General features: G+C 44.2%; 1 protein-coding gene across 5 annotated transcripts in view; it reads left to right on the top strand.

The window, feature by feature from the left end:
- LOC120524269 (phospholipase A and acyltransferase 2-like) overlaps window positions 1-27,208 on the top strand; it is a 53,213-nt gene that overhangs the window by 17,448 nt on the left and 8,557 nt on the right. For 3 of the 5 annotated variants that reach the window (XM_039746137.1, XM_039746130.1, XM_039746145.1), the window contains 3 exons: window positions 11,244-11,361; window positions 16,600-17,401; window positions 17,535-17,655. In XM_039746137.1, coding sequence (XP_039602071.1) covers window positions 17,387-17,401; window positions 17,535-17,655 — 136 coding nt within the window. In that variant the 5' untranslated portion in view covers window positions 11,244-11,361; window positions 16,600-17,386. The remainder of the gene's footprint in view (window positions 1-11,243; window positions 11,362-16,599; window positions 17,402-17,534; window positions 17,656-27,208) is intronic. The other 2 variants (XM_039746160.1, XM_039746153.1) reach the window with 2 other exon arrangements.

Below are 27,208 nucleotides of genomic sequence, written 5' to 3'. Positions count from 1 at the left end.
GACTCCTCCACTCATGCAAAAAGTGTGTCAGGGACTGGAAAAACCGACGCTTACAGAGCCCAGCTAGTGTTTCTGCTGTTCCAGCAGCCATGTGTTATCTCTGGAGAGAGAGCCCAGCACACCAGAGACCAAAGCAACATACTAAGACAGAGAGTCACCTAGTAGGAAGTCCATTGGATGATGATGATGAACTGCTTATTATTATTATTATTAAAGGTTGTATTGATATTATTTTGCCAAATAAATTACTATGCTCTCCCCATGGGCTCACCACCTATGGGAGGGGCCAAGGAGGTTGGGTGCAATGTGAGTTGGGTGGTGGCCTGATCCTCGGCTACAGAAACTGGCTCTTGGGACGTGGAATGTCACCTCTCTGAAGGGGAAGGAGCCTGAGCTAGTGCGCGAGGTCGAGAGGTTCCGGCTAGATATAGTCGGACTCACCTCGACGCACAGCTTGGACTCTGGAACCAATCTCCTTGAGAGGGGCTGGACTCTCTACCACTCTGGAGTTGCCCCGTGAGAGGCCGAGCAGGTGTGGGCATACTTATTGCCCCGACTGGAGCCTGTGCATTGGGGTTTACCCGGTGGGCGAGAGGGTGGCCTCCCTCCGCCGGGTGGGGAAGGGTCCTGACTGTTGTTTGTGCGTATGCGAACAGCAGTTTGGAGTATCCACCCTTTTCGGAGTCTCTGGAGGGGTTGCTAGAGGGCATACCTTCTGGGGATTCCCTCGTTTTGCTGGGAGACTTCAATGCTCACGTGGGCAATGACAGTGAGACCTGGAAGGGCGTGATTGGGAGGAATGGCCCACGATCTGAACCCAGCGGTGTTTTGTTATTGGACTTCTGTGCTCATCACGGATTGTCCATAACGAACACCATGTTCAAGCATAAGGGTGTTCATATGTGCACTTGGCACCAGGACACCCTAGGCCTCAGGTCGATGATCGACTTTGTGGTCGTGTCGTCGGACTTGCGGCCATATGTCTTGGACACTTTCGGGTGAAGAGAGGGGCGGAGCTGTCAACTGATCACCACCTGGTGGTGAGTTGGCCGATGGTGGGGAAGATGCGGTCAGACCTGGTAGGCCCAAGCGTGTTGTGAGGGTCTGCTGGGAGCGGCTGGCAGAGTCCCCTGTCAGAAGTAGCTTCAACTCCCACCTCCGGCAGAACTTCAACCCGTCCCGAGGGAGGTGGGGACATTGAGTCGAATGGGCCATGTTCCGTGCCTCTATTGTTGAGGCGGCTGACCGGAGCTGTGGCCGCAAGGTGGTGGTGCCTGTCGTGGCGGCAATCCCGAACCCGTTGGTGGACACCGGTGAGGGATGCCGTCAAGCTGAAGAAGGAGTCCTATAGGACTTTTTGTCCTGTGGGTCTCTGGAGGCAGCTGATAGGTACCGGCAGGCCAAGCGGAACGCGGCTTCGGTTGTTGCTGAGGCAAAACTTCGGGCATGGGAGGGGTTTGGGGGGGCCATGGAGAGCGGCTTTGGACGGCTTCAGGAGATTCTGGTCCACCGTCCGGCGTCTCAGGAGGGAAGCAGTGCAGTGTCAACACCGTATATGGTGGGGATGGTGCGCTGCTGACCTCGACTTCGGGGCGTTGGGTCGGTGGGAGGAGTACTTGAAGACCTCCTCAATCCCACTAACATGCCTTCCAATGAGGAAGCAGAGCCTGGGGACTCTGAGGTGGGCTCTCCCATCTCTGGGACTGAAGTCACCGAGGTGGTCAAAAACTCCTTGGTGGCAGGGCCCGGGGTGGATGAGATCGCCGGAGTTCCTTAAGGCTCTGGATGTTGTAGGACTGTCTTGGTTGACACGTCTCTGCAACATCGCATGGACATCGGGGACAGTGCCTCTGGATTGGCAGACCGGGGGGGTGGTCCCCCTCTTTAAAAAGGGGGACGGAGGGTGTGTTCCAACTATAGAGGGATCACACTCCTCAGCCTCCCTGGAAAAGTCTATTCGGGGGTTCTGGAGAGGAGGGTCCGTCGGATAGTCAAACCTCGGATTCAGGAGGAACAGTGTGGTTTTAGTCCTGGTCGGAACAGTGGACCAGCTCTTCACCCTTAGCAGAGTCCTGGAGGGTGCATGGGAGTTTGCCCGACCGGTCTACATGTGTTTTGTGGACTTGGAAAAGGCATTCGACCGTGTCCCTCGGGAATCCTGTGGGGGTGCTCGGGAGTATGGGGTACGGACCCCTGATAAGAGCTGTTCGGTCTCTGTACAACCGTGTCAGAGCTTGGTCCGCATTGCGGCAGTAAGTCGAGCCCGTTTCCAGTGAGAGTTGGACTCCGCCAGGGCTGCCCTTTGTCACCGATTCTGTTCATAACTTTTATGGACAGAATTTCTAGGCGCAGCCAGGGTGTTGAAGGGGTCGGTTTGGTGGACTCAGGATTGGGTCACTGCTTTTGCAGATGATGTTGTCCTGTTTGCTTCATCAGGCCGTGATCTTCAGCTCTCTCTGGATCGGTTCGCAGCTGAGTGTGAAGCGGCTGGGATGAGAATCAGCACCTCCAAATCCGAGAGCATGGTCCTCAGCCGGAAAAGGGTGGAGTGCCCTCTCAGGGTTGGGGGAGAGATCCTGCCCCAAGTGGAGGAGTTCAAGTATCTCGGGGTCTTGTTCACGAGTGAGGGAAGAATGGAGCGTGAGATCGACAGGCGGATCGGTGCGGCATCCGCAGTGATGCGGGCTCTGCATCGGTCTGTCGTGGTGAAAAAGGAGCTGAGCCGTAAGGCAAAGCTCTCAATTTACCAGTCGATCTACGCTCCTACCCTCACCTATGGTCATGAGCTATGGGTAGTGACCGAAAGAACGAGATCGCGAATACAAGCGGCTGAAATGAGTTTCCTCTGCAGGGTGTCTGGGCTTTCCCTTAAAGATAGGGTGAGAAGCTCAGTCATCCGGGAGGGGCTCAGAGTAGAGCCGCTGCTCCTCCGCATCGAGAGGAGTCAGATGAGGTGGCTCGGGCATCTGATCAGGATGCCTCCTGGACGCCTCCCTGGTGAGGTGTTCCGGGCACGTCCAACGGGAGGAGGCCCGGGGAAGACCCAGGACACGCTGGAGGGACTATGTCTCCGGCTGGCCTGGGAACGCCTTTGGGATTCTCCCGAAGAGCTGGAAGAAGTGGCCGGGGAGAGGGAAGTCTGGGCCTCTCTGCTTAAGCTGCTGCCCCCGCGACCCGACCTCGGATAAGCGGAAGAGAATGGATGGATGGATGGAATTACTATGCTAATATTTGGTGAACTATTGGAAACCTTAAGGTAATCTGAATAAACAGTGAAATGTTTTCTTCTCCTTCTTCTGGTACTCTGATTGCCTGAGGTGACAGTGATGCAATGCCAAGGTTGCCCGCAGCTGGCACACTTCCTTTGTACCAGGGCGAATGAGCGCACACAACACAGCAACATGGTGCAAAACAGTGCTTTGTGCTTTTGTTCAACAATAAATAGTGTTCTAAAACAAACCTGAATAAATAAATGAATCATCCATGATAAAAAAGTGTCCAGTGAGGTAGTTAAAAAGCTGACAAAGAAGTCCCAATGACTGAAATCTATACTAATAAAAGGCAAAGCCCTCACTGACTGACTCACTGACTCTTTACTAATTCTCCAATTTCCCGTGTAGGTGGAAAGCTGAAATTTGGCAGCCTCATTCCTTACTTATAAAAGTTAGGCAGGTTTCATTTCGAAATTCTACGCGTTTTGGTCATAACTGGAACCTACTTTCGTCCAAGCAAATCCACAAGTTCATAGAGACGCTATCGCTAAATACTCACAAGCAAATCCACAAATTCATAGAGACGCTATCTCTAAATACTCCCAGGGAAATCCACAAGTTCATAGAGACGCTGTCGCTAAATACTTGGAGGCAAATCCTCAAGTTAATAGAGCTTCTGTTTCTAGGTACGATCCCAATAATGAAAAGCGGCTCATACGAAAACAACAGGTTTGGCTCAAAAAAGCCGATTGTGAATTTGTGTACGACCCAAACACACATTATGAATCTGACAAAACAGTACACATTGGATCTATGGATGTTCACTGTGACTATTGTTGAGCTCGTAAGTGGAAATGCGAGTCTCCTGGTTTGTGCTGTAACGGTGGTAAAGTCTCTCTCAGTCCTTTACGTAAGCTTCCTGACCTTCTTAAGGGCCTGTTAAATGGCGAACATCCTCAAAGTGAGCATTTCTTGAACAACATTCGAAAGTACAACAGCGCATTTCAAATTGACATCATTTGGTGCTAACCAAATAGTTGAGGGAAATTTTATGCCTTCATTTAAAGTTCAGGGACAAGTGTATCACTTGATTGGCAGTCTTTTACCTATGCCGAGTGAGGAACACAAATTTTTGCAAATTTATTTCGTCGGGGACAATGAAAAGGAAGCACAAATGCGCTGCGCTAATGTTTCTGGAGTTAACATACCCCTGGTCAAGCAATTACAAAAAATGCTGCATGATTGTAACACATCCAGGACTTCCGCTCTGCAACGGACAGTATTTCAGATGAAGACAAAGACTTCAAAGTTGTCATTCACTGCGACAAAAAACCATTACATGCACACAAAGGCAGATTTAATAAACCCACAGTTCGTCAAGTTGGTGTTGTCATCGTTGGGCAAATGTTCAACAATAGGGGTATTGTCTTGAAAACCAGAGACAATACACTGCAATGCATTAAGAAAACCCACAGATCCTATGATGCACTTCAATATCCCCTCACGTTCTGCTATGGTGAAGACGGCTATTCTGTGTCTATACCTCAAGTTCATGCTGCCAGTAAGTTACCTATGAACAAAACCGTCTCTGCAGCAAACGTCTATTCATATCGGCTTATGATCAGACATGATAATACTATTCTTTTCTTCCGAACTTTATTAAATCAGTTTTTATTTGATATGTACGCAAAAATTGAATCCGAAAGACTAAATTATATCTGACTAAATCAGAAAAAACTACGAGCTGAAAATTATGTTCACATAAAAGATGCTATTGTAAAAAACAACACTAATTTAATAGAACTTGGTCAAGCTGTGATATTACCATCATCCTTTACTGGAGGACCTCGCTATATGCACGAGCGTACACAAGACACAATGACATACGTACGTCATTACTTATTCATCACATTTACTTACAATCCTAGATGGACTGACATCACTGAAGTTCTCCTTCCATGTCAAAAACCTCACGATCGCCACGACCTTATCAGTCGTGTATTTCATCTCAAGATTCACAAAATGATAGACTTGCTCGCGAAGAGTAACATTTTCGCCTCTACAAATTGCTACATGTACACCATAGAGTGGCAAAACCGAGGTATTCCTCATGCACACATTCTATTGTGGCTAAAGGATAGGATTAAACAAGCTCTCATCGGTCAACTCATCCGTGCAGAAATTCCTGATCCACAGACTGACGACCCTGCCCTCCACAAAATAGTAAAATCCAACATGATTCATGGCCCATGTGGACCTCTTAATATCAACTCGCTCTGCATGAGCAACAGAATATGCACTAAGAAGTACCTGCGTCCGTTCATCTCACAAACTCAGACCGGAGAAGATGGTTACCCTCAGTACCGCCGGCGCGCACCTGCTGATGGAGGTCATACAATTAACATCAAAGGAGTACATATCGACAACAGATGGGTGGTCCCTTATAGTCCTGTGCTGTCCTGCTTCTTCAATGCTCACATCAATGTCGAATTTTGCAATTCAGTAAAATCAATCAAATACGTCTGCAAGTATGTTAACAAAGGAAGTGTCCAGGCAGTATTTACAATACAAAATCAAAATGACGAAGTATCTCGATACAAAGCTGGTCGTTACATTAGTAGCTCTGAAGCAGCCTGGCACATTTTCTGTTTTCCCATTCACGAACGCTTCCCTCCAGTTGTTCATCTTGCTATGCATCTTGAGAACGGACAAAGAATTTATTTCACAGAAGGCAATGTTGCTGATAAAGTACACAATCGACCACAGATAACCCTTTTAGCGTTCTTTGACCTTTGCAAACATGAAGATTTTGCAAAACAACTTCATTATAATGAAATTCCATCATATTATGTGTGGGCAAACAACTTGTTTCGTCGGAGGAAACAGGGCAACCCTGTACCAGGACATTTGGGAATGAAAAAAGATTATGTGCTGGGACGGGTCTAATAACTCTGAATGCTACCATCTCCGACTGCTGCTCAACAAAATCACAGGTCCCACGTCTTTCAAATCTCTCAGAACAGTTGATGGTGTCCTACATCCAACCTATAAGTTGGCCTGGAGGGCACTCGGTTTTTTACATAACGATATCAACTGGGACGAGACTCTACAGGAAGCTGCTCTGTCTCGCTCACCTCAAAAGATCCGTGAGCTGTTTGCTGTCATGTTGGTGTTCTGCCAAATGGAAAACCCCTTAAACCTATGGGAAAAACAAACACAGTATAGCAGAAGATGTTAGGAGACAGACTGAAAGATTATAAACGAACAGAAGTCCACCAGTGGTTAAATTTGATCTATAACAAGTGTCTACACTTGCTTGAAAACTACGTAATTGGTATTGGAGGTCAATCTCTTCATCATTACGGTTTGCCTTCACCTTTCAGAGAACTGGCACAACTTACGTCAAATACCGAGTACTTGAAAGAGACATCTTACAACACCTCGTAATTGGCCAATATAGTCACAAATAACGAGCTGTTGCTAAATAGTGGCCAAAACTCAGTTTATGAGCAAGTCATGAGCAGCGTTGTCTTGGCCACTGGCACGGTGTTTTTCCTTGATGCTCCAGGAGGAACTGGTAAGACATTCCTAATAAACCTTCTCCTTGCAAAAATCCAAGCAAAACGTAACATTGCCATAGCTGTGGCTTCTTCTGGCATTGCTGCAACTCTTCTTGAGGGTGGCAGAACTGCTCATTCAGCTTTCAAGCTGCCTGTGAACCTCAACCATACTGAATCCCTAATGTGTAACATATTAAAGCAGAGCAACATGGCTGAAATGCTGCGACATTGTCAGCTTATTGTCTGGGATGAATGCACTATGGCACACAGAGGAGGTGTTGAGGCTTCAGACAGGACCCTCCAAGACATCCGAAACACCAACAAACTTATGGGAGGCTTGACAGTGTTGCTGGCTGGAGACTTCCACCAAACCCTACCAGTCGTGCCCAGAGGAACATGCGCTGATGAAGTTAAAGCATCTCTGAAGTCTTCATACCTTTGGCCACAAATCCATGTTGTTACTTTAAAAATAAACATGACAGTTCATTTGAAACGTGACAAAACATCAGAGGAGTTCTCTGCTCTTCTGATGAGTATAGGTGATGGCACCTTCATGCAAGAAAACCGTAAAATAAATATTCCTACAAATCTCTGTCTCATCGTGAATACCTTACAAAGCCTTCTTCAAAATGTTTACCACAATCTACGAAATCTCCACGAAAACAACGTGTCATGGTTGAGAGAGAGAGCTATCCTGACACCAAAAAATGACATGACTATGACTAAACCACATTTTACTTCAAGAACTACCTTCACAACCAAAAACACATCAGTCTGTTAATTCAGTTGTAGAAGTAGAAGATGCGGTACACTATCCAGTAGAGTTTCTCAACACTCTAAATCCTCCAGGCACTCCTGATCATAATCTCATTTTGAAGGTTGGGGCACCAATAACGTTACTGAGAAACTTACATCCACCGAAACTTTGTAACGGCAAGAGACTTCAGGTCATGTGTCTACAAAACAACCTAATTGAGGCAACTATTTTTACTGGCAGTGCCTCAGGTGAGAGAGTTTTTATTCCTCGCATCCCCGTTATACCATCTAATCTGCCATTTCAATTCAAACGCCTTCAATTTCCAGTAAGGCTCTGCTTCACAATGACAATTAAGTCTCAGGGACAAACCCTACAAAAGGTTACCATTGATTTGAGACTTGAATCAAGAATTGCTTTTCACATGGCCAACTGTACGTTGCATGCTCAAGAGTAAGCTCAGTGCACAGCTTGGTCATATTACAACCGAAGGGCCGAACTGGCAACGTGGTATACAAAGAGATTCTTAACAAATAATTATTTGTATATTTTCCCTCAGTTTAAAAATGTTTACTTTTTTTCTTAATAAAAATTTTAAGGCAGTACTTTGCTGCTGCAAAGCGCGGGTATTTTGCTAGTTCAATTAATAAATTGTAATCCTAAATCAGGTTCCCATTATAAAATCACACTATCCAGTTCCAATGTGTCTTTCCCCTGAAGTCTCTGCACTTCACTCTTCAGGTCTTACAGCCAGGGCAAGATGCCGACAGGTGTGGTCTCTCTCTCTGTGTCAGACCCTGACCACCAGGCATCCGCCGGTACACTTCGGACCAGAACCTCAGACTTCCACGCACCTCCTGCAGCATCTATAGGATCCCTAGGAGTCCATATGACTGCACCCAGTTCCAATAATGCTCAACAGAAGTGCTGCTTCTCCTGCTACCTTATGTGGCCACTGACCACCAGCCTCCTCACCACATCACATATGTGGCCCACCCTGAGCCTGAGCACACACTTTCTGTTCACCGTCACGGACCCCAAATGCATTTTATCACTGGGGAGTATTTAACTGCAAGGGCTATAGATAGCATTTGAGGCATTTTATTAAGGTCCACATAATAAAGAGTCTATGAGGGATAAAAGGGCCACCCTAGGACCCTACCACGACAAAACACTCAAGATTTATAGTAGAATATCTCCTTGCCGTCCTCAAATGCCACTGTTATGACCTTCCACAAATCGTTCCACGTGGCTCCAAAGACCTGTTTTCTGCTTGTGTCCCCTGCCTATGTCATTGGCTGTGTCTCATACTTTCACTTGGGGTCAGGCGTGAGACCATCTGTGCTTCCTTTGTACAACTCTGTGATTGCTGGCAGCCATGTACCCAGACCAATAGATTTGAGCTAAAGAGCAGGCCTCACGAGTGCTCGATCATCTCTCTCATACAGCATCTCTCCATCTTCAAGGCCTGTGTGGTGTCACCAGAATTTTCTTTCCAAAAATACCAGTGACAAAAATGTTGCTTACTGTTGTTGAAGCCCTCTAATTAAGAAATTGGTTTGGAACAAAAACTTGCAGTCAGTCCACTAGGATCAAATATGAGGAACCTTACCTTATTTGTTTCTTTTAGGATAGCAAAAAAGTGAGGGTCTGAGAAACAGTAGTTGCAGTAGTCGTACTGTCACACGCACAGAAATGAGTGAAGTTCTCACTTGCACGTCGGACCAACACACGACACATGGGCCATTCTCTGGCAGCCGTGAGAAACAAGAATGTCCTGAAATACAGAACTTCCCTTGACTTTTGTAAGAGTTGAATTTGACCCCTGGTCCAATGTGCGCCTAGCATCCTTCAGAGCTTATGCTTAAAAGCTGGTGCTGTTATTTTATTATTCACTGTGATAAATGCATTTTTTTTTTATTTTTATATAACACTTAAGAAAAAAATGTTACATTTTAAGGTATAATCGTTGTTGTATTGTAAAAGTACAAAGTTTCCTGTTGATGTTCCCAGTTGGATTATAAATTAGACAAACCATGAGAATAACAGGATGAACGTGCAAAATCTCGCATAATCTCTTAAAATAAGAATACTGTAGTAATAATAATACATTTAAAAAGTCACATACACCCTAAGCTAAAACCCCTTGTAGTCAATTGTCGTGAAATTGCATCAATCTGCTTCCGGCCTGAATGCAGCCCCAAGGTGGCATATGTATCCCGCCAATGTGAGTGAATGCATATTCGATACATACCAAGGATCGTATTGGAAGCACAAGTCACACCATCTAGCAGTCATAGTGGAAACTATATCTGTCTTATAGAAGTGAAGTATTGGCATAGCCAAGCACGTGGATTTTGGCTGCTAATTTTGAGAAATTGTTCAAATTTGAGGTAAGTTGTACTAAGATAAAAACACGTATCAGCTTATTGTTTGCTTGTGTGTTATATTCAAATTAACAGTCTCCACTAAATTTAGCATCCATGTGACAGAAAAAACACAAATAGTTTCTCTTTTGAAATAATTGTAAATAAATTTAGGCAACAAGGGGTTAAAGTATCAACATTTGCCATGTCCTGTTAGTAACAGGGTGTAACCAAACACGTTAACAGCTTTCTGATTATGTAATGAATTCCTTTTTTTGAGTAGTGACCTAATCAATTCATTGTATAAATATAGCATAGAGGACACTCTTTTCTTTGCAACGCTTGCTAATGTTGTTGCCTCTTGCAAGATTTAGATAAAGAATATCGATTGACGCTTTCTCCTGCCTATGTTTTATTGCTTAAACCGGGGCATTCCAGTGAGGGATGTCTGCTAAAAATTTTCTTCCACACTTCATAGAAACTACAAATCAGCTTACCTGATGTGCCCCCTCACTGTTTCTGTACCTGGTGTGTGAGGTCTTGTGAAAAATCCAATAAACAATCAACAGCTGTAGTAAGGACGATATCCTGTACCATATATACTCACGTTTTAAGTTCTCTCGCAGATAAGTCAGGGCTTAATTTTACCGTATAATTTCCCGTATTTTATAATGTCGGTCGTATAAGTCGAATGTGGAAAACTCACGCTATTGGTCCAAGAGACTGATATGCTGACATCCACCTGAGAGAGTAACCATGGAGCACACAGCCTTTTCATTTCTATGTAGGTGTGGCAATGTGCTGTATCAGCGTGTGCTCCTAACCTCTCTCTGCCTCTCTATTTTGTCTACGTGACCACACGGTAATACCCAAAATATTCCGAAGCGGCGTTTGCACTGATTTCTGTTTTTTGTACCTCACACCCTCATACACCTTTATCATAAGAGAATCCCTTATCTACGATGGAGCGTTCGAACAGAAGAAAATATGAAGCTGGATTTAAATTAAAAGTCATTAAAGTAGTAAAAGAAATTGGTAACTGTGCTGCTGCAACAAAATTCTATGTGTCTGATTTAAAAAAAAATTAAGTGTTATATTTTTGAACAGGCATATAAGTCGGGGTCTGATTCTATGATCGATTTTTCGGGTTTGAAGACCTGAATTATACGCAAGTATATATGGTAATTCAACAAATAACAATAAAAATGATTCTTAGCAATTATGTGTTTAACAGAAGTTCAGAAATGTTATTGTCCGCAGTAGCAAAACACGTACAACCCTAGATTTAATATCTGATGTTGAAAGAGCCTCTTCTCAGTGTATCTCCTAACTGTCTCTATGTCTCCTACAGTATGTCGATCTGGAGGATCTTCTACCCACTTGTCCTAACAGAAACGTCGCACAGCTGAAGGCTTTGTTTGAATTGAATTCTACATTGGACCTTGGAGACTAATGGAGAAGAGCAGCAGGTACATTTTGCACAGTTATTTCTAACTGACTGCTCTGGTCCACAATACATTAGAATGGTGGTCTGAATTCATAGTTTTGGTAATGTCTGGTGTGGCGGAATAAAAACACTAACAAGTCATAGAAATTAATAGCGTCTTTCATTAACAACAAGAATTGGATTCAGAATAAGAATTTGGTTGGAGTGAAAATGGTGGTCTTCCTGGAAGAAGTCGGAGAACCCTGAGTGTTAGCTGGTCATCTGTTGACTTGCTTTGCATCTAGTTGTTGTTAAGAAAGAAAGAAGTTCCGAGTCATAAAAAGCAAGCCAATTAAATGGATGAATTGAAACACTGCAGCCATTGCTGCCCTCCAGGAACTGAGTTTGACTTCCCCATGCTGATACAGATTTATTTTTTCCTTCATTTTAATTGACTTACTTTTTGAATTTCACGGTCCGTTTAATTGCTATCATCACTCTTCCATAGCCAGCAGACTGACAAAACAATTACGCACTATATATTTAGTTCAAAAGTAGCCAAATGCCAGGACAAACAGGTAGGTCTGCTCCATCACACGGCCAACCCTGGACTCACTGGAAGCTGTTGTGGGAATGAGGATGTTGGCAAAATTGTACGCTATCATGAAAAATTCCCTCCATCCCCTCCAGGAGGCGCTCTCTTAGAGCACATTTAGCCACAGGCTCAATCCACCACAGGGTGCTAAGAAGTGCCTCTGAAGGTCTTTTCTGTCCACTGCTAGCAGGCAATTAAATTTTTCTTCCTGATGTCCCACACTAAATGCTGAATCTCTTTCATTTGCTATTTCTTCACGAAGATACATTTATTACACCATCTTCTAAGCCCACTTAACCCTGAACTGGGTTCCTTTGGGGGGGTTGGAGCCTGTAACAGCAAGCATAGAGCACAAGGCAGGAATAATCCCTGGACAGGGTGCCACTCCATTGCACAGGAACACACACACACACACACATACATCAGGGCCAGTTTAGTGTCCCCAATCCCACTAACCGGCATGTCTTTGGACTGTTTAATTATTTATCTATCTGTCTATTGATCGATTGCCTCTATTATCTGTCCTGTGAGTCTGTGTGTCTTTGTTTTTTACTGTTTTTGCTGCTGTATGCATCGAAATTCTCCCCTGGGATTAATAAAGTTTATTTAATGTAATCTAAATGACAACTAGCTACCTCAACAGTCTAATATTCAGTTCCATCATGGCCATCATTTTCACTCCAGCCTGTTACTAAAATGAGAAGCCAATTCTTGCAGTTATGAAGCACTTTATTGAAGTCTGCAGTTTGTTATTTCTCTTATTCTGCCACACTGGACATTTCCTAAACTGCTGTCATTTGTTTAGAGCAGTCAGTCAGTTAGTCAGTCAGTCATTATCCAACCCGCTATATTCTAACACAGGCATCTTCAGTGTATTTTGGTGCCCTGAACAGCTCAATAGTTCTCAGATCTTCACTTTGCTCTTCTCAGATATTTCTTGAAGTAGAAATGAGATCTGAATTTTAAAAAGCAAGTCAATTCAAAATGAAGGCAACCAAAGTCTGTTACATCAGCCGCAGTGGCTGGTTAATAATTCAGAACACCTGCAGCAAGTGTGGCTGATGTAAAAGGGAATCAGACAAACAATGGACCCCCTTCATGCGTACATTCACTCAATTTAGGGTCTCCAGTAAAACTAAGGTGCACGTCTTTGGGATGTGGGAGGAAAGCTGAATTACCTGAACAAAAAAAGAAAAACCTACACAGACCAGAGAAGGACATGAAAACTCTATGAAGACAGGGAGCAGACCACCCACTTTAAACGTCAGTTATCCTGTTGGTGGTGAGGAGGAAACATAAAGGGGCAGTAACTACTCTATCCATTGTAAAAAGGAGGCACAACAACATGGAAGGCTTGGGGCAGCACCCTAGTCAACACGTAGAATTGAAGGTTTACAGAAACAAATAAGCACACAATAAGTTGTGGAGATGTCTTCTCATACTCAAGTTCATTGCAGAACTAAGTGAAAGATGGCTGAACTGCTAGTCATATGGTTTCCAGACAGGGAGTGGCGGGGTCGGGAGGGCAGACAATAGAAGTAGCGTCAGCGGTGGAATGTTCCAGGAATATGGAAAGATCCAGGAATATTCAGAGAGAACAGCTACCATGAGCAGAAGCTATAAGAAGATCATTCACAACCTTTATTTATCTACACACACTCACCAAGCAAACTATTAGGAACACCGGCACACCTGCTTATCCAAGCAATTATCTAATTAGCCAGTCATGTGACAGCAGCACAATGCATAAAGTCACGCAGATACAGGCCAGGAGCTTCAGTTAATGTTGACACCAAACACCAGAATGTTGATTTCAACCAGGTCATGATTGTTGGTGCCAGTCGGGCTGGTTTGTGTATTTTTGTAATTTCAGATTTTCTAGGATTTTCACACTCAACAGTCTATAGAGTTTACTCAGAACATCCAATGAGTGGCAGCTCTGCTGAATTAAAGGTCTTGTTTGATATGAGGGGTCACAGGAGAACAGCCAGACTGGTACGAGGTGTCAGAAAGGCTACAACAACTCAGTTAAACATCTCTGTACAATTGTGGGGGGCAGAAAAGCATCTAAGAATGTACAACACGTTGAACCTTGAGGTGGATGGGATACAACACCAGAAGACCATGTTGGTTCCACTCCAGTCAGCCAAGAACAGAAAGCTGAGCCTGCAGTGGGCACAGGCTCACCAAAACTGGACAGTTGAAGACTGCAAGAACTTAGCCTCCTCTGATGAATCTTAATTTCTGCAAAGGCATCCAGATGGTGGGGTCAGAATTTGACACCAACAGCATGAATCCATGTACCCCACCTGCCTTGTGTCAACACTCCAAGCTGGTGCTGGTGGTGATGTAATGGTGTGGTGAATGTTTTCTTGGCACACTTTGGGCCCATTAATATCAATCAATCATTGTTTAAACGCCATGGACTATGTGAGTTGTGTTACTGAGCATGTGCCTCCCTTCATGTTCACACTTTAGCCCTCTTCTAATGGTTATTTATCACATACTAATGCAGCATGTCACAGAACAAGTCGTCTCAAACTGGTCTCATGATCGTGACAGTGAGTTCAGAGGCCTTTCCTTGTCACTGGATCTGAATCCAGTAGAACACCTTTGGGATGTGGTGGAACGGGAGACTCGCAACATGAAGGTGTGGCTGGCCAATCCACAGAAACTGCATAATGCAATCAAGGCAACATGGCACGGAATCTCAAGGGAATGTTTCTAACATCTTATGGAATACAGGTCAAGACGAGCGGAGGCTGTTGTGATAGCAAAAGGAGGCCCTACCCAGGATTAGTAAAGTGGTCCTAAGAATTTGCTAACTGAGTGTATGTAGTCTGTGGAGGGCATGTTGGCATTGCTTCCTAACATCTCTACATTTCTGGGTTCAAAAATCAAGGCCCAATTCCCGTTTGTGTGGAGATTGCATGTTCTCTCCATGTGCAGTTTCCTGTGACATCACAAAGGTGTTGCCTTATTGGCAAATTTAAATGAGCTCAATGGTGGGAGACAGAAGGTGTACCCTACTGCTATGGCTTGGCATCCCATCCAGAATGGTTCAAGCCTTGTGCTCATGACTTCTAGAACAGACAGTTCTGGAAAAAGAGCATTTAATGACTGAACAGATGGACAGATGATCTGTCACATAATAAAAATGCGATACATTCCACAAGAGCCCCAGAGGGTCTCGGCCCAATTTCTTCAAATGCTTTGCCCACAAGTTTCTACAAAGGTGCAAAGATTAATCAAAAGGTAAAGGCAATTTGAAAATTCTGTGGTAACTGCAATGTATAGAAACTGACACAGATGGCTTATGGGTAGTTTGAACAAGCACAGCACAGTGTTCTGCCATTGGTCTCGCTGAAGCCAAGGTCAAATGAACAAGGATGCCTCACAGAGGGATTGCACCATTTTTGAACAATGTGCCGCAGTGCGATGGGCAGAGGGAGTGCAACCTGCTCAGTATGGAAATGAAAACCACACAACTCAACAAAATGCTTATGAATGGATAGAAAGGTTTAGAGCAGGGATAATGAGTGCACCTGATGAAGCCTGTTCTGGTCGACCATCAATATCACGCACACAAGCTTATAGCATCATGGCGAATACCTGAATCAGAGAAGACCGTCCGATTACGTTGCCCGCTGTTGCTGCACATTTGGATATCAGCTATGGATCTGCACATGGCACACTGCATGATGACTTGGGGTACCGTAACGTTTGCTCAAGATGGATACCCATACAGCTTATTGACAAGCAGCAGCACGTGAAGGTTGTGATCCAAAGACCCAAGCATTCTGGAGCATTACTAGAGATGAGACATGGGTCCATCACTGTGAGCTGGAAAGCAAGAGACAAAGCATGCAGTGGTTCTCCAGTAAAGAAGACATGCAGATGACAACCTTCCACCAAGAAAATCATAGTTACCTTCTTTTTGGGATATGAAGGGTCCTATTCTAGTGCATTTTCAAGAACGGGAACAGTCAGTGCCCAATGCAACATACTGTGCTATGCTTAGAGAGAACATGAAACCTTCAATTTGCAGCCAAAGAAGAGGAATGCTGTCAAACAACAACATTTATTTATATAGCACATTTTCATACAAACAGTAGCTCAAAGTGCTTTACATAATAAAGAATAGAAAAATAAAAGACACAATAAGAAAACAAAATAAATTAACATTAATTAACATCGAATAAGAGTAAGGTCCAATGGCCAGGGGGGACAGAAAAAACAAAAAAAACTCGGCTGGAGAAAAAAAAAAAATCTGTAGGGATTCCAGACCATGAGACCACCCAGTCCCCTCTGGGCAATCTACCTAACATAAATGAAACAGTCCTCTTTGGATTTAGGGTTCTCATGGAAGGACTTGATGATGATGGTCATGTAGACTTCTGCCTTTTAATCCATCCATCATCAACACAGTCTTGCTGCTTCAGGACATCACATGTCACCATGCAGTGGCTGCAACAGTGGAGGCAATGCAACACCCCCCCAACCCCTTAGAGCCCTGGTCCAACACCCCCCCAACCCCTTAGAGCCCTGGTCCAACACCCCCACCCCCTTAGAGCCCTGGTCCAACACCCCCCCAACCCCTTAGAGCCCTGGTCCAACACCCCCCCAACCCCTTAGAGCCCTGGTCCAACACCATGAGACTATCGCATTATATTTCTGCTTGAAAAGGCTCGACGCGGTTGCGGTTTCACCCCTGATGATGAGGCGAAGGAAGCGGGGCAGACTTGGATTCAGGAGAAGCTGAAGGACCGATGAAGTTAGTGGATCAGTACGAGAAGTGCATCGACCTGCAGGGTGAATATGTGGAGATGTGATAATAAAGTGTAAGTTACCTTTACTTTTTGATTCTCCCTCACATTATGTGGCCTAACACTTTAATCTAATGGACATCATGAAAGGCATATTAATCACTTGTGACAGTTCAGTGCCATCCAACCATTTTTTTAAGTGGTGCTTTTTCTAGGGTATTGACAACATGCATAATGCAGAAGAAAATTGAAAACACCAGAACAGTCCTGGGAGAAGCCCACGAGGCATGGAGAGAACATGCAAACTCTACCCAGTAGTCCCAGCTGGGAATCATGCCAAGGAGCAGGTGTAACCCCGTGGCAGCTCTATCCTCCAAGCCAGCCACGACTTAACTCCCCAAACAGAAATATAGCTAATCCTGCTGGGAAGATGGGCACAACCTCGGCTTCAGGTGACTTGAACACAGACATGTGTCCGGGTGAGTAAACACAGCTTTACGTGCACTTGAAAGATAAGACTGGCAGCTTACCAGGTCAGGCGGACTCATTAGGCAGCATTAAAGATCGGAGAGCAGATGGGATCGGCAGGTGACGTCAGAGGGCGTCCCGCGAGGCTCTGTCCTGCAGAGATCACATTCCTGAGCTGGCCGTGGGAGAGCCCAGCATTCCATCTCTGAGATCTTTCTGCTGAGGGGCAAACTGCTGTGATGGCTGCGCCACAAGTAAGACGGGTGATATTTTTTTGAATTTCAGGCACCCAGGATGGTGGCTGTCCATTTTCTGACAGTGGCCCCTCCACTGTTTTTTGTTATTTTTTTTTAACTGCTGCTCATTATTCTTCCCACCTCTTTGCAGGTCCGAGTGGAGGGTTTCACAGATGCCAGCCCTGGAGATCTGCTTGAATTCGACTTTGGGCCTCTGTCTCACTGGGGAGTCTACTTAGGCAATGGAGAAGTTGTCCACTTTTCATGGCCAGGTAAGGCATCAACATCTACGCTGGCATTTAAGCAATTAGCTTGTTTTCTATGGAGCGATCTTTACAAAACAGCCTCAGTTTTAAAATACAAACATTAATTAATTCAGGAGAAATCTCTATGAGCGACAAGGTGGTCTTATCAAGACCTGTAGGAAAAGATTGGGTGGCTGCTGGAAGATGTGTTGGTTGAGGCCATTGGGGGTGCTTACCCTGTGGTCTGTGTGTGGATCCCAATGTCCCAGTGTGGTGACAAGGACACTGTGCTGAAAAAAATGGAGCTGTCCGTCAGATGAGATGTAAAACAGAGGTCCTGACCATCAGTGGTCATAAAAGATCCCTGGGCATTCTTTGAAAAAGAAAAAAAATAAAATAAAAGGAGGTACCAAGATGTTCTAACTAAATTGCCCACTATGGCCTTGTCCATTCTGATCCCGATCATCCACATTCTCCAATTGGTTATTTTCTCTCTCACCACCTAATAGCTAATGCTTGGTAAGCATACTGGCACAAGAAGGGCTGCCATCACATCATCCAGGTGGATGATTCACATTGGTGGTGGTTCAAGTGGCTCTCCACGGTCTATGTAAAGCACTTTGAGAAGTGCAGAAATGCGCAATATAAATGTAACTCATCAATGAATTAAGTGGTTAACACTGCGGCTCCACAGCTCCAGACTTCCACTTTCAATTCCTGTCACTGTCTCTGTGTTCTCTCAGGTCCTCCACATCCTAAAGATGCACAGGTTGGACTTGGTGTGGCTGTGTCCGGCAATGGAGTGCCATCCTATCTAGAACAGCTTCCTGCTGTCCAGTAATGGGATTAGCACATTTAGACCAGGGGTGGATTTCATTCCACATGCCAATACAGAGTGTGGGAGGCAAACTGGCATCTGTAAACTGGCTTATTATGATGGTGTGTGTGTGTGTGTGTGTGTGTGAGAGAGAGAGAGCATGCCCTGTAATGTCCTGGCATCATCATATGTAAAGACACATGTTCTGTTGTGGCCCAAAGACGCAATGTTATTTCAGAAGCTACGCTGGACTCGATGGCCTGGTGTCAACACCATTCAGCCCAAAACAACTTGTCACTTCTAAAATATTAACGTCAGGAATCAAGTGCCCAAAAGGTGCCACTTTCAGCTGTGCTACTGTCTGCAGTTGTTAATGTGAGTGTGAAGGGTAAGTGAAACTGATATACAGTGGGTACGGAAAGTATTCAGACCCCCTTCAATTTTTCACTCTTTGTTATATTGCAGCCATTTGCTAAAATCATTTAAATTAATTTTTTTCCTCATTAATGTACACACAGCACCCCATATTGACAGACAAAAAAAAGAATTTTTGACACCTGAAGGACTCTGAGATGGTGAGAAATAAGATTCTCTGGTCTGATGAGACCAAGATAGAACTTTTTAACCTTAATTCTAAGCGGTATGTGTGAAGACAACCAGGCACTGCTCATCACTTGACCAATACAGTCCCCACAGTGAAGCATGGCGGTGGCAGCATCATGCTGTGGGGATGTTTTTCAGCTGCAGGGACAGGATGACTGGTTGCAATCGAGGGAAAGATGAATGCGGCCAAGTACAGGGATATCCTGGACAAAAACCTTCTCCAGAGCGCTAAGAACCTCAGACTGGGCCGAAGGTTTACCTTCCAACAAGACAATGACCCTAAGCACACAGCTAAAATAACGGAGTGGCTTCACAACAACTCTGTGACTATTCTTGAATGGCCCAGCCAGAGCCCCGACTTAATCCCAATTGAGCATCTCTGGAGAGACCTAAAAATGGCTGTCCACCAATGTTTATCATCCAACCTGACAGAACTAGAAAGGATCTGCATGGAGGAATGGCAGAGGATCCCCAAATCCAGGTGTGAAAAACTTGTTGTATCTTTCCCAAGAAGACTCATGGCTGTATTAGCTCAAAAGGGTGCTTCTACTAAATACTGAGCAAAGGGTCTGAATACTTAGGACCATGTGATATTTCAGTTTTTCTTTTTTAATAAATCTGCAACAATTTCAAAAATTCTTTTTTTTGTCTGTCAATATGGGGTGCTGTGTGTACATTAATGAGGGAAAAAATTAATTTAAATGATTTTAGCAAATGGCTGCAATATAACAAAGAGTGAAGAATTGAAGGGGGTCTGAATACTTTCCGTACCCACTGTATAGTATCTGTCCATCGGAGACTCCAGTTCAAGTTTCTTTAGGAGTACAGTACATTTAGTCAAGCAATTCACTCAGAGCGTTACATGGGGTCCGTGCCAGAGACTCCAGCAGCAACCTAATGGCTTACAGTCCACCACCTTAGCCACTTAACCTCCTTGGTTTTTAACAAATCTGCTCACGGTTTCCCTGACAAAAAAGCTGCTCTGCTCCCAACGTTAAGATAAGCCGTGCAGACATGCATTAGGCCCTTGTTAAGAGGTCAGCTGTAATGACAGCAGGTCAATGAGGGGCATGCAGTGACTTGGTGACACCAAGCTTAAGGGAGGTGCTGCTGTGCTTATTTTACCTTCGCGTCATCTTATCCAGTTCAGGGTTGTGGGGGGCTGATGCCAATCCTGGGTGGGATTGAGCACAGGGCCAGAACCAACACTGGCAGGGGAACATTTATCTACACAGACACACACGCTCACCCTGCATCAATTTACAAACACTACCATAACAAGTGTTTAGGATGTGGAAAGAAAACTAAAGTACTCGGTGAAAACAGACACAGGTCCATCGAGATGTAGACACCTAGGAGTTTGAAGCTGGAAAAGTGACTAATGTGACATCTCTCTTTTTCCCTGGGACGAGACGTGATCTTTTGAAGAGAGACAGAGACACTTTCATTTCCCACAAGATGGACAAGTCACGTCATACTTACAACCTTCAGACGCAAGTCCCGTGATACACAGGCAGAGCAGGTTCGAGATAATGGAAGTAGGAAAATTCGAAAGTCTCCAAAAATGAGAGTAAAGATCGCATTAGTGCAAACAAACGGAAAATATTACTCAGGGAAATAACAGAACAGGTAAAAGAGATCGAATATTGGGTGCTGTACAGGGCTTTAAATGTTCAAAGCTCCACACGAACTACAGATCACGCAGCAGCAGCAAGCCAACAGCTTCTCGCGCAAAGAGAAGTGGAAAAAAAAAACCCCACCTGTTCCCAATGTATCACCGTTTAAGAGGGGTTTCAGAGGAGCGGCAGTGTCCCCTTGGGGTGTGCTCAGCCCCCCTCTTCACAACGGCGCCTACTGCTGGTTGTTGGGGAAAAGGTAGGCGAACAAATTGCAGAACATGCATGAGGGCAGCAGCATGCCAGCAGCTGCTAAAGCAAAGAGGAGTTAAAAAAATATGTATTTGTTTCCCATTGTATCACCATTTAAGAGGGGTTTCGGAGTGGAGGCTGCTGGCAGGGGGCGAAGCCCCTAGTATTCAATAATTTTCAGTCGATTAAATTGACCTAGAACGGTGACAAGATCAGCAACTGAAATTGTCAAGTCTGTGATACCAAACAACTAGAAGTAGCATAATGTGCCATCGGCTTAAGGGTCTCATGCTAGCCGAAGTTCATTTGACTGGATAACCTCAAAATCACCTTCGCTCCCCGCAGCAAAAAGACGACATTCTTGAAGAAAGAAGCCTGACTGGTCTGAGATGAGAGGAGTAAAACAATTTGCATGAAACTCACCATTTTGGCAGTTGCAGCTTTCTGTGCGGTGAGTTTTCCTTTGGGGAACACAGTAATGTTCAAGATGGTGCATTTTGGCGTGTCTTCATTTGGAAAATATGCAGCATGTTACATTTTTCCAGACGTACTGCGCTACTGTGCAGCGTTGTGAACGAGAGGCATACAAAGAGCTGATTTGACAGGTGGGGTCTGGATTTCGAGTGTTAGCCAGCTGCAGAGAAGAAAAAGAAAAAAACAGGTAAACACAAAAGTGTAAATGAGACTTTAGGAAGCAATATTCGTAAGAGCAATCCCCCAAAACTCTTTAATGACTTTCACAGTTGTGAATTTGTCTACAAAATTCTTTTTTTTTTTTTGAGTCAGTTTCGCTCATCACTAGGTCTTGACACCGGCTTGGCTGTGCTCTGCACTCTGAATAGCGTAGGCAGTGTGACACTTTGGAATTCAAACAATACAATTTATTTTTGTATAGCTCAAAATCACACAAGAAGTGCCGCAATGGGCTTTAACAGGCCCTACCTCTTGACATTCGCCAGCCTTAACTCTCTAAGAAGACAAGGAAAAACTCCCAAAAAAACCTTGTAGGGAAAAAATGGAAGAAACCTCGGGAAAGGCACTTCAAAGAGAGACCCCTTTCCAGGCAGGTTGGGTGTACAGTGGGCGACAAAAAGATGGGAGTCAATACAATAGACAGATCAGAACAAATCCTCAATACAGTATAAAAATACCCATTTTTGAAGTACGGAGTAGAATTTAACAGTAGATGATATCACATAATATGATTTGGATTTTAGTTTAGAAACCCTGAGGTTGTCCCGCTACTGAGACTGCGTGAATGTGATCGAGTCACCTGACACCTGCCTGTACTCCAATTGAAAAGCAAAAGAAAGGGAATCAGTTGTACCATAAATGTTGTAAGTCGTCAGCCAAATAAGTAAATGTTTATATGTACAATGTATTAGATCACCCTGTTCTGTACACCAAAGTAGTCACATCATTATCTAATTTGTCTTTGGAGAAAACATTTATTTATTATTTATTTATTGTGGCACATACCATCACTGCATCCAGCAGCCCTGAGCAAGAATGTGCAACTGAATGTGGCGCTGGCCGGGCACATTTCCTGCTGGTGAAAGGGAAGGCTGTCATTTACTGATCCAGCTAGAATTTCCCGAGCAGCTGCATGACATCATTTTGTTCACTTACATCATTTACATTATGGAATACTGTAAAATGCTTAGGACTGGCAGGTGAGCAGCTAGTGGGCCTAAGCCCCCAGAACTGAGACTGTGCCTGTAATAAATGGCTGTAGAGCCCCCAGAGGTTCATTGTCTACAGGAGTACCATTGATGGCAGTTCAGTTCTCTTCTCTTTTACTGCCAGCTGGCCACTGTGGCCTGGCACTAGAGGAGAAGAGTTTACCACAGCACTTACTTCGGCCACACGCAGGCCAGAAGGCCAAGGAGAGAGAGAGAGAGAAACAGATCTAGTGCTTGCAATGATTATTAAAAAAAAAAAAAAAGTGGACATTTTGCCATTTCCTGGGTTGACAGAAGTCCATTAAGGCTGGCAATGGTTGAGTTATGACTGTTTGTTTACTGAGCAAGCGGGTTAAACGGTGCCATACGGAGACATCTCTGGATGTCATTTGCCTGCGATTGTTCAGTCTTATAAGATGAGGCTCAGAAACTGAATTCCAAAGAAGAGAACTTGCATGGTGGCAAGATGGGCCTGGCAGCCTTTTAACCTGACATGCACCTTGTGATCGTCCGAGGGAATGACAGGTCAAAAGGCATGATAAATGGTGGCGTGCTGACCCAGCTTTCCCTGTTTACTTGAGAAACAAAAACGAAACGGCGCTTGATGGTGCGAGTACAAACAAAAATATCACCCTCCGCTGCTCTACTAAATAAGGACACTTTTTTCAGGTGTTTTATCTGGGAATGCAGGAGCTCCGTCACTACTCTGCTCAAGTGACAACTCCTTCCGGACAGCTGGGATTTCAAGGTCCTGCTGTCGGAATGGGCAGAGTCCATCATCCTCACTGGGCAGTTTCTTGGCAGTGTGGAGGCGAAGGAAGATAACACAGTTAGTCACGGTGCCCCCTCTTGGCCCATGGTGATATTACATACCTGGGAGGAACCAGGATGGTGACTATCTGATGGACATGAGTGACAACGTCTTTAGGATATGGGGGAAATGGGCAGGCTCAAGTAGACAGTAACTGGGTGTGAGATTTGAAACTACAGTGGTGTGAAAAACTATTTGCCCCCTTCCTGATTTCTTATTCTTTTGCATGTTTGTCACACAAAATGTTTCTGATCATCAAACACATTTAACCATTAGTCAAATATAACACAAGTAAACACAAAATGCAGTTTTTAAATGATGGTTTTTATTATTTAGGGAGAAAAAATCCAAACCTACATGGCCCTGTGTGAAAAAGTAATTGCCCCCTTGTTAAAAATTAACCCAACTGTGGTGTATCACACCTGAGTTCAATTTCCGTAGCCACCCCCAGGCCTGATTACTGCCACAGCTGTTTCAATCAAGAAATCACTTCAATAGGAGCTGCCTGACACAGAGAAGTCGACCAAAAGCACCTCAAAAGCTAGACATCATGCCAAGATCCAAAGAAATTCAGGAACAAATGAGAACAGAAGTAATTGAGATCTATCAGTCTGGTAAAGGTTATAAAGCCATTTCTAAAGCTTTGGGACTCCAGCGAACCACAGTGAGAGCCATTATCCACAAATGGCAAAAACATGGAACAGTGGTGAACCTTCCCAGGAGTGGCCGGCCGACCAAAATTACCCCAAGAGTGCAGAGACGTTACATCTGGCGTAAAAGGAACACAGCATTTCAGAAAAAGAACATCATACCAACAGTAAAATATGGTGGTGGTAGTGTGATGGTCTGGGGTTGTTTTGCTGCTTCAGGACCTGGAAGGCTTGCTGTGATAGATGGAACCATGAATTCTACGGTCTACCAAAAAATCCTGAAGGAGAATGTCCGGCCATCTGTTCGTCAACTCAAGCTGAAGCGATCTTGGGTGCTGCAACAGGACAATGACCCACAACACACCAGCAAATCCACCTCTGAATGGCTGAAGAAAAACAAAATGAAGACTTTGGAGTGGCCTAGTCAAAGTCCTGACCTGAATCCAATTGAGATGCTATGGCATGATCTTAAAAAGGCGGTTCATGCTAGAAAACCCTCAAATAAAGCTGAATTACAACAATTCTGCAAAGATGAGTGGGCCAAAATTCTTCCAGAGTGCTGTAAAAGACTCAATGCAAGTTATCGCAAACGCTTGATTGCAGTTATTGCTGCTAAGGGTGGCCCAACCAGTTATTAGGTTTGGGGGGCAATTACTTTTTCACACAGTGCCATGTAGGTTTGGATTTTTTTTCTCCCTAAATAATAAAAACCATCATTTAAAAACTGCATTTTGTGTTTACTTGTGTTATATTTGACTAATGGTTAAATGTGTTTGATGATCAGAAATATTTTGTGTGACAAACATGCAAAAGAATAAGAAATTAGGAAGGGGGCAAATAGTTTTTTACACCACTGTATATAGCTGTATTCATGCTAACCACTACAGGAAGTCCATAGGTTTTAAAAATTCTGAGATACAATTTTTAAAAAGAAACATGCATTCAGCTAAACCAGTGGTCTCAAACTCCAGTTGTGGAGGGCCACTGTGTCTGCAGGTTTTCATTCTAACCCTTTTCTTAATTAGTGACCTGTTTTTGCTGCTAATTAAATTCTTTTGAATTCATTTGAATTGACTTGCTCTTGAAGACTGTTTCTATCGGATGCTCCCATTAGGAGGCCTTCCTCTTTTCCTCTTCCCTGGCAGCTCTATCCTTATCATCTTTCTCCCAATATACCCAGCATCTCTCCTATGCACATATCCAAACCAACGTAATCTCACCTCTCTGACTTTGTCTCCTAACCCTCCAACTTGAGCTGACCCTCTAATGTCCTCATGTCTAATCCGAGCCATGCTCGTCACACCAAATGATAATCTTAACATCTTTAACTCTGCCACCTCCAGCTCTACTTGCTCTTGGAGACTCAGACCCCTTAATTAGCAACAAGAAACAATAATGAGATACAAAATGAGCCAAAACATGACCAGCAAACTGTGTCCATCACACAATATCTGAAAATAAAAAAAGGTGGAGGTCTCAGGAATGTTGATCTGCTCAGGTCCACAAAACATTTGACCAGTGCTCTTAGAAAGAGAAAATCAACAATGTCAGAAATGTATGTTACACAATGAGAGAAGCGACAAACCATTGGATTAAAGAGCGGGTTTAATTAACAACAAGAATGAGAGCCTAATTAAGCAACTGGTTGGAGTTTGAGGCCCTGGCTTAGTTGGTCTTCAGTTGGCTCACTTGCGTCACAATGCATTTCTGTTTGGGTGCCATTTAAGGATAAAAATGAAGCAATTTAGAGGAACGATGAAGAAATTCGAGGGAACAAATCTTAAAAAACAAGTTCATTAAAATGAAAAGGAGTTAATTAGCAGCAAAAACTGGTCACCAATTAAGAAACGTTTTAGAATGAAAACCTGCACTGCGGCCCTCCAGGACTAGAGTTTGAGACCACCGAGTTAAACTGATAAATCATCATTTATAAATAATGTAACTCAATCTGTCCAGTTCCAGGTTCTGAATCACTCCTAAGTGCTTCAATTTCAAGACAGCAGCCATTCCTCATCACTACATTCTGTGTATTAAACTTTCGGATGAGCATCCATTGATTGTTAGCTCTCATGCACACATAGCACGTCATGACGGCTAAAGACAAAACCAAAGGTGTTTGAATTCTTTGGAGTGAGTCACAAACTCAATGGAGTGAGTGACTGAGTGTGTCACATTAAGTGACCGACCTTCACAGATTGGCACAGATGTCTCCGACCTGCTAAGATCATACAAATGAAAGCTACGGCTGAAAATCACTGGGAAAAGTCGCATGATCTTATGGTGTAGGAATGCACCAATGCCCAGGGTAAGAGGGTTCACATCAAGCAGGTGAACCAAGAACAAGTGCAAAGTATTGAGCAGGAACCCTCTCTCTGTCCAGGACTATTCAGGAAAGTGCTCCTGTTGGAATAACATAAAGAAGTGGTTTTAACTGAACGTACAGACAAACCCATGAACTCTCAGATATACATTCTAATGTGTCACTTGAAGAGAGGCATAACCCCCATCCATCTCTGGGAAAGTTTCAAAGAGCACTGGGTTTAGCCTTAAGTGCCCTGAAGTGTGAAGAGCTATGAATAAGCTGACCCAGTCAAACCAGGAAGGATATCCTGTCTGTTGTAATTGCATGGCTGTGATGAAGAACTCGCCACATTTCTATACCCCACTAAGTTCTGCACACTAGCGTCACCTGCAAAGTGCAGCTCAGACTTAAGACTCTATGACAAACCCCTTACGAACGGGTCTCCTTGGTTGCCTTTTGTTTTCACCCCTTAGCTTCATTCAGAGTGAGCTGCCTCTTGGGTCAAATGTTCACACTCTTCCTATGTTGCAGATCTTACAGAAGATGACGCCTTAAGTGGGCCTGAGCTCATCTCAGCCTCCTTTAGGTGACTCTTTCATCAAGACAGACATGTGCTCATCATTATCTGTTCACTTTTCCCTTCCTCAAGTTGTTGTTTTGTCTGGTTGGCTAGAGAGTTAAGTGATCACCAGAAACAAAAGTGGGCATTAAGAAAACAAGGCCTTTAATGAATTTGAAGTAGACAGCGCCTTTGGTCAATTGTAAAACTTCTAACACTGCCATTGCTTCAATGTGTTTTTGTATATGGGGTCCATGAAGGGATTGAGGGGGTGAATGTGCAATTTCA

The sequence above is a fragment of the Polypterus senegalus genome, chromosome 1, assembly GCF_016835505.1.
Source record: "Polypterus senegalus isolate Bchr_013 chromosome 1, ASM1683550v1, whole genome shotgun sequence".
NCBI lineage: Eukaryota > Metazoa > Chordata > Cladistia > Polypteriformes > Polypteridae > Polypterus > Polypterus senegalus.
This window is presented reverse-complemented; position numbering and strand designations above follow the sequence as displayed.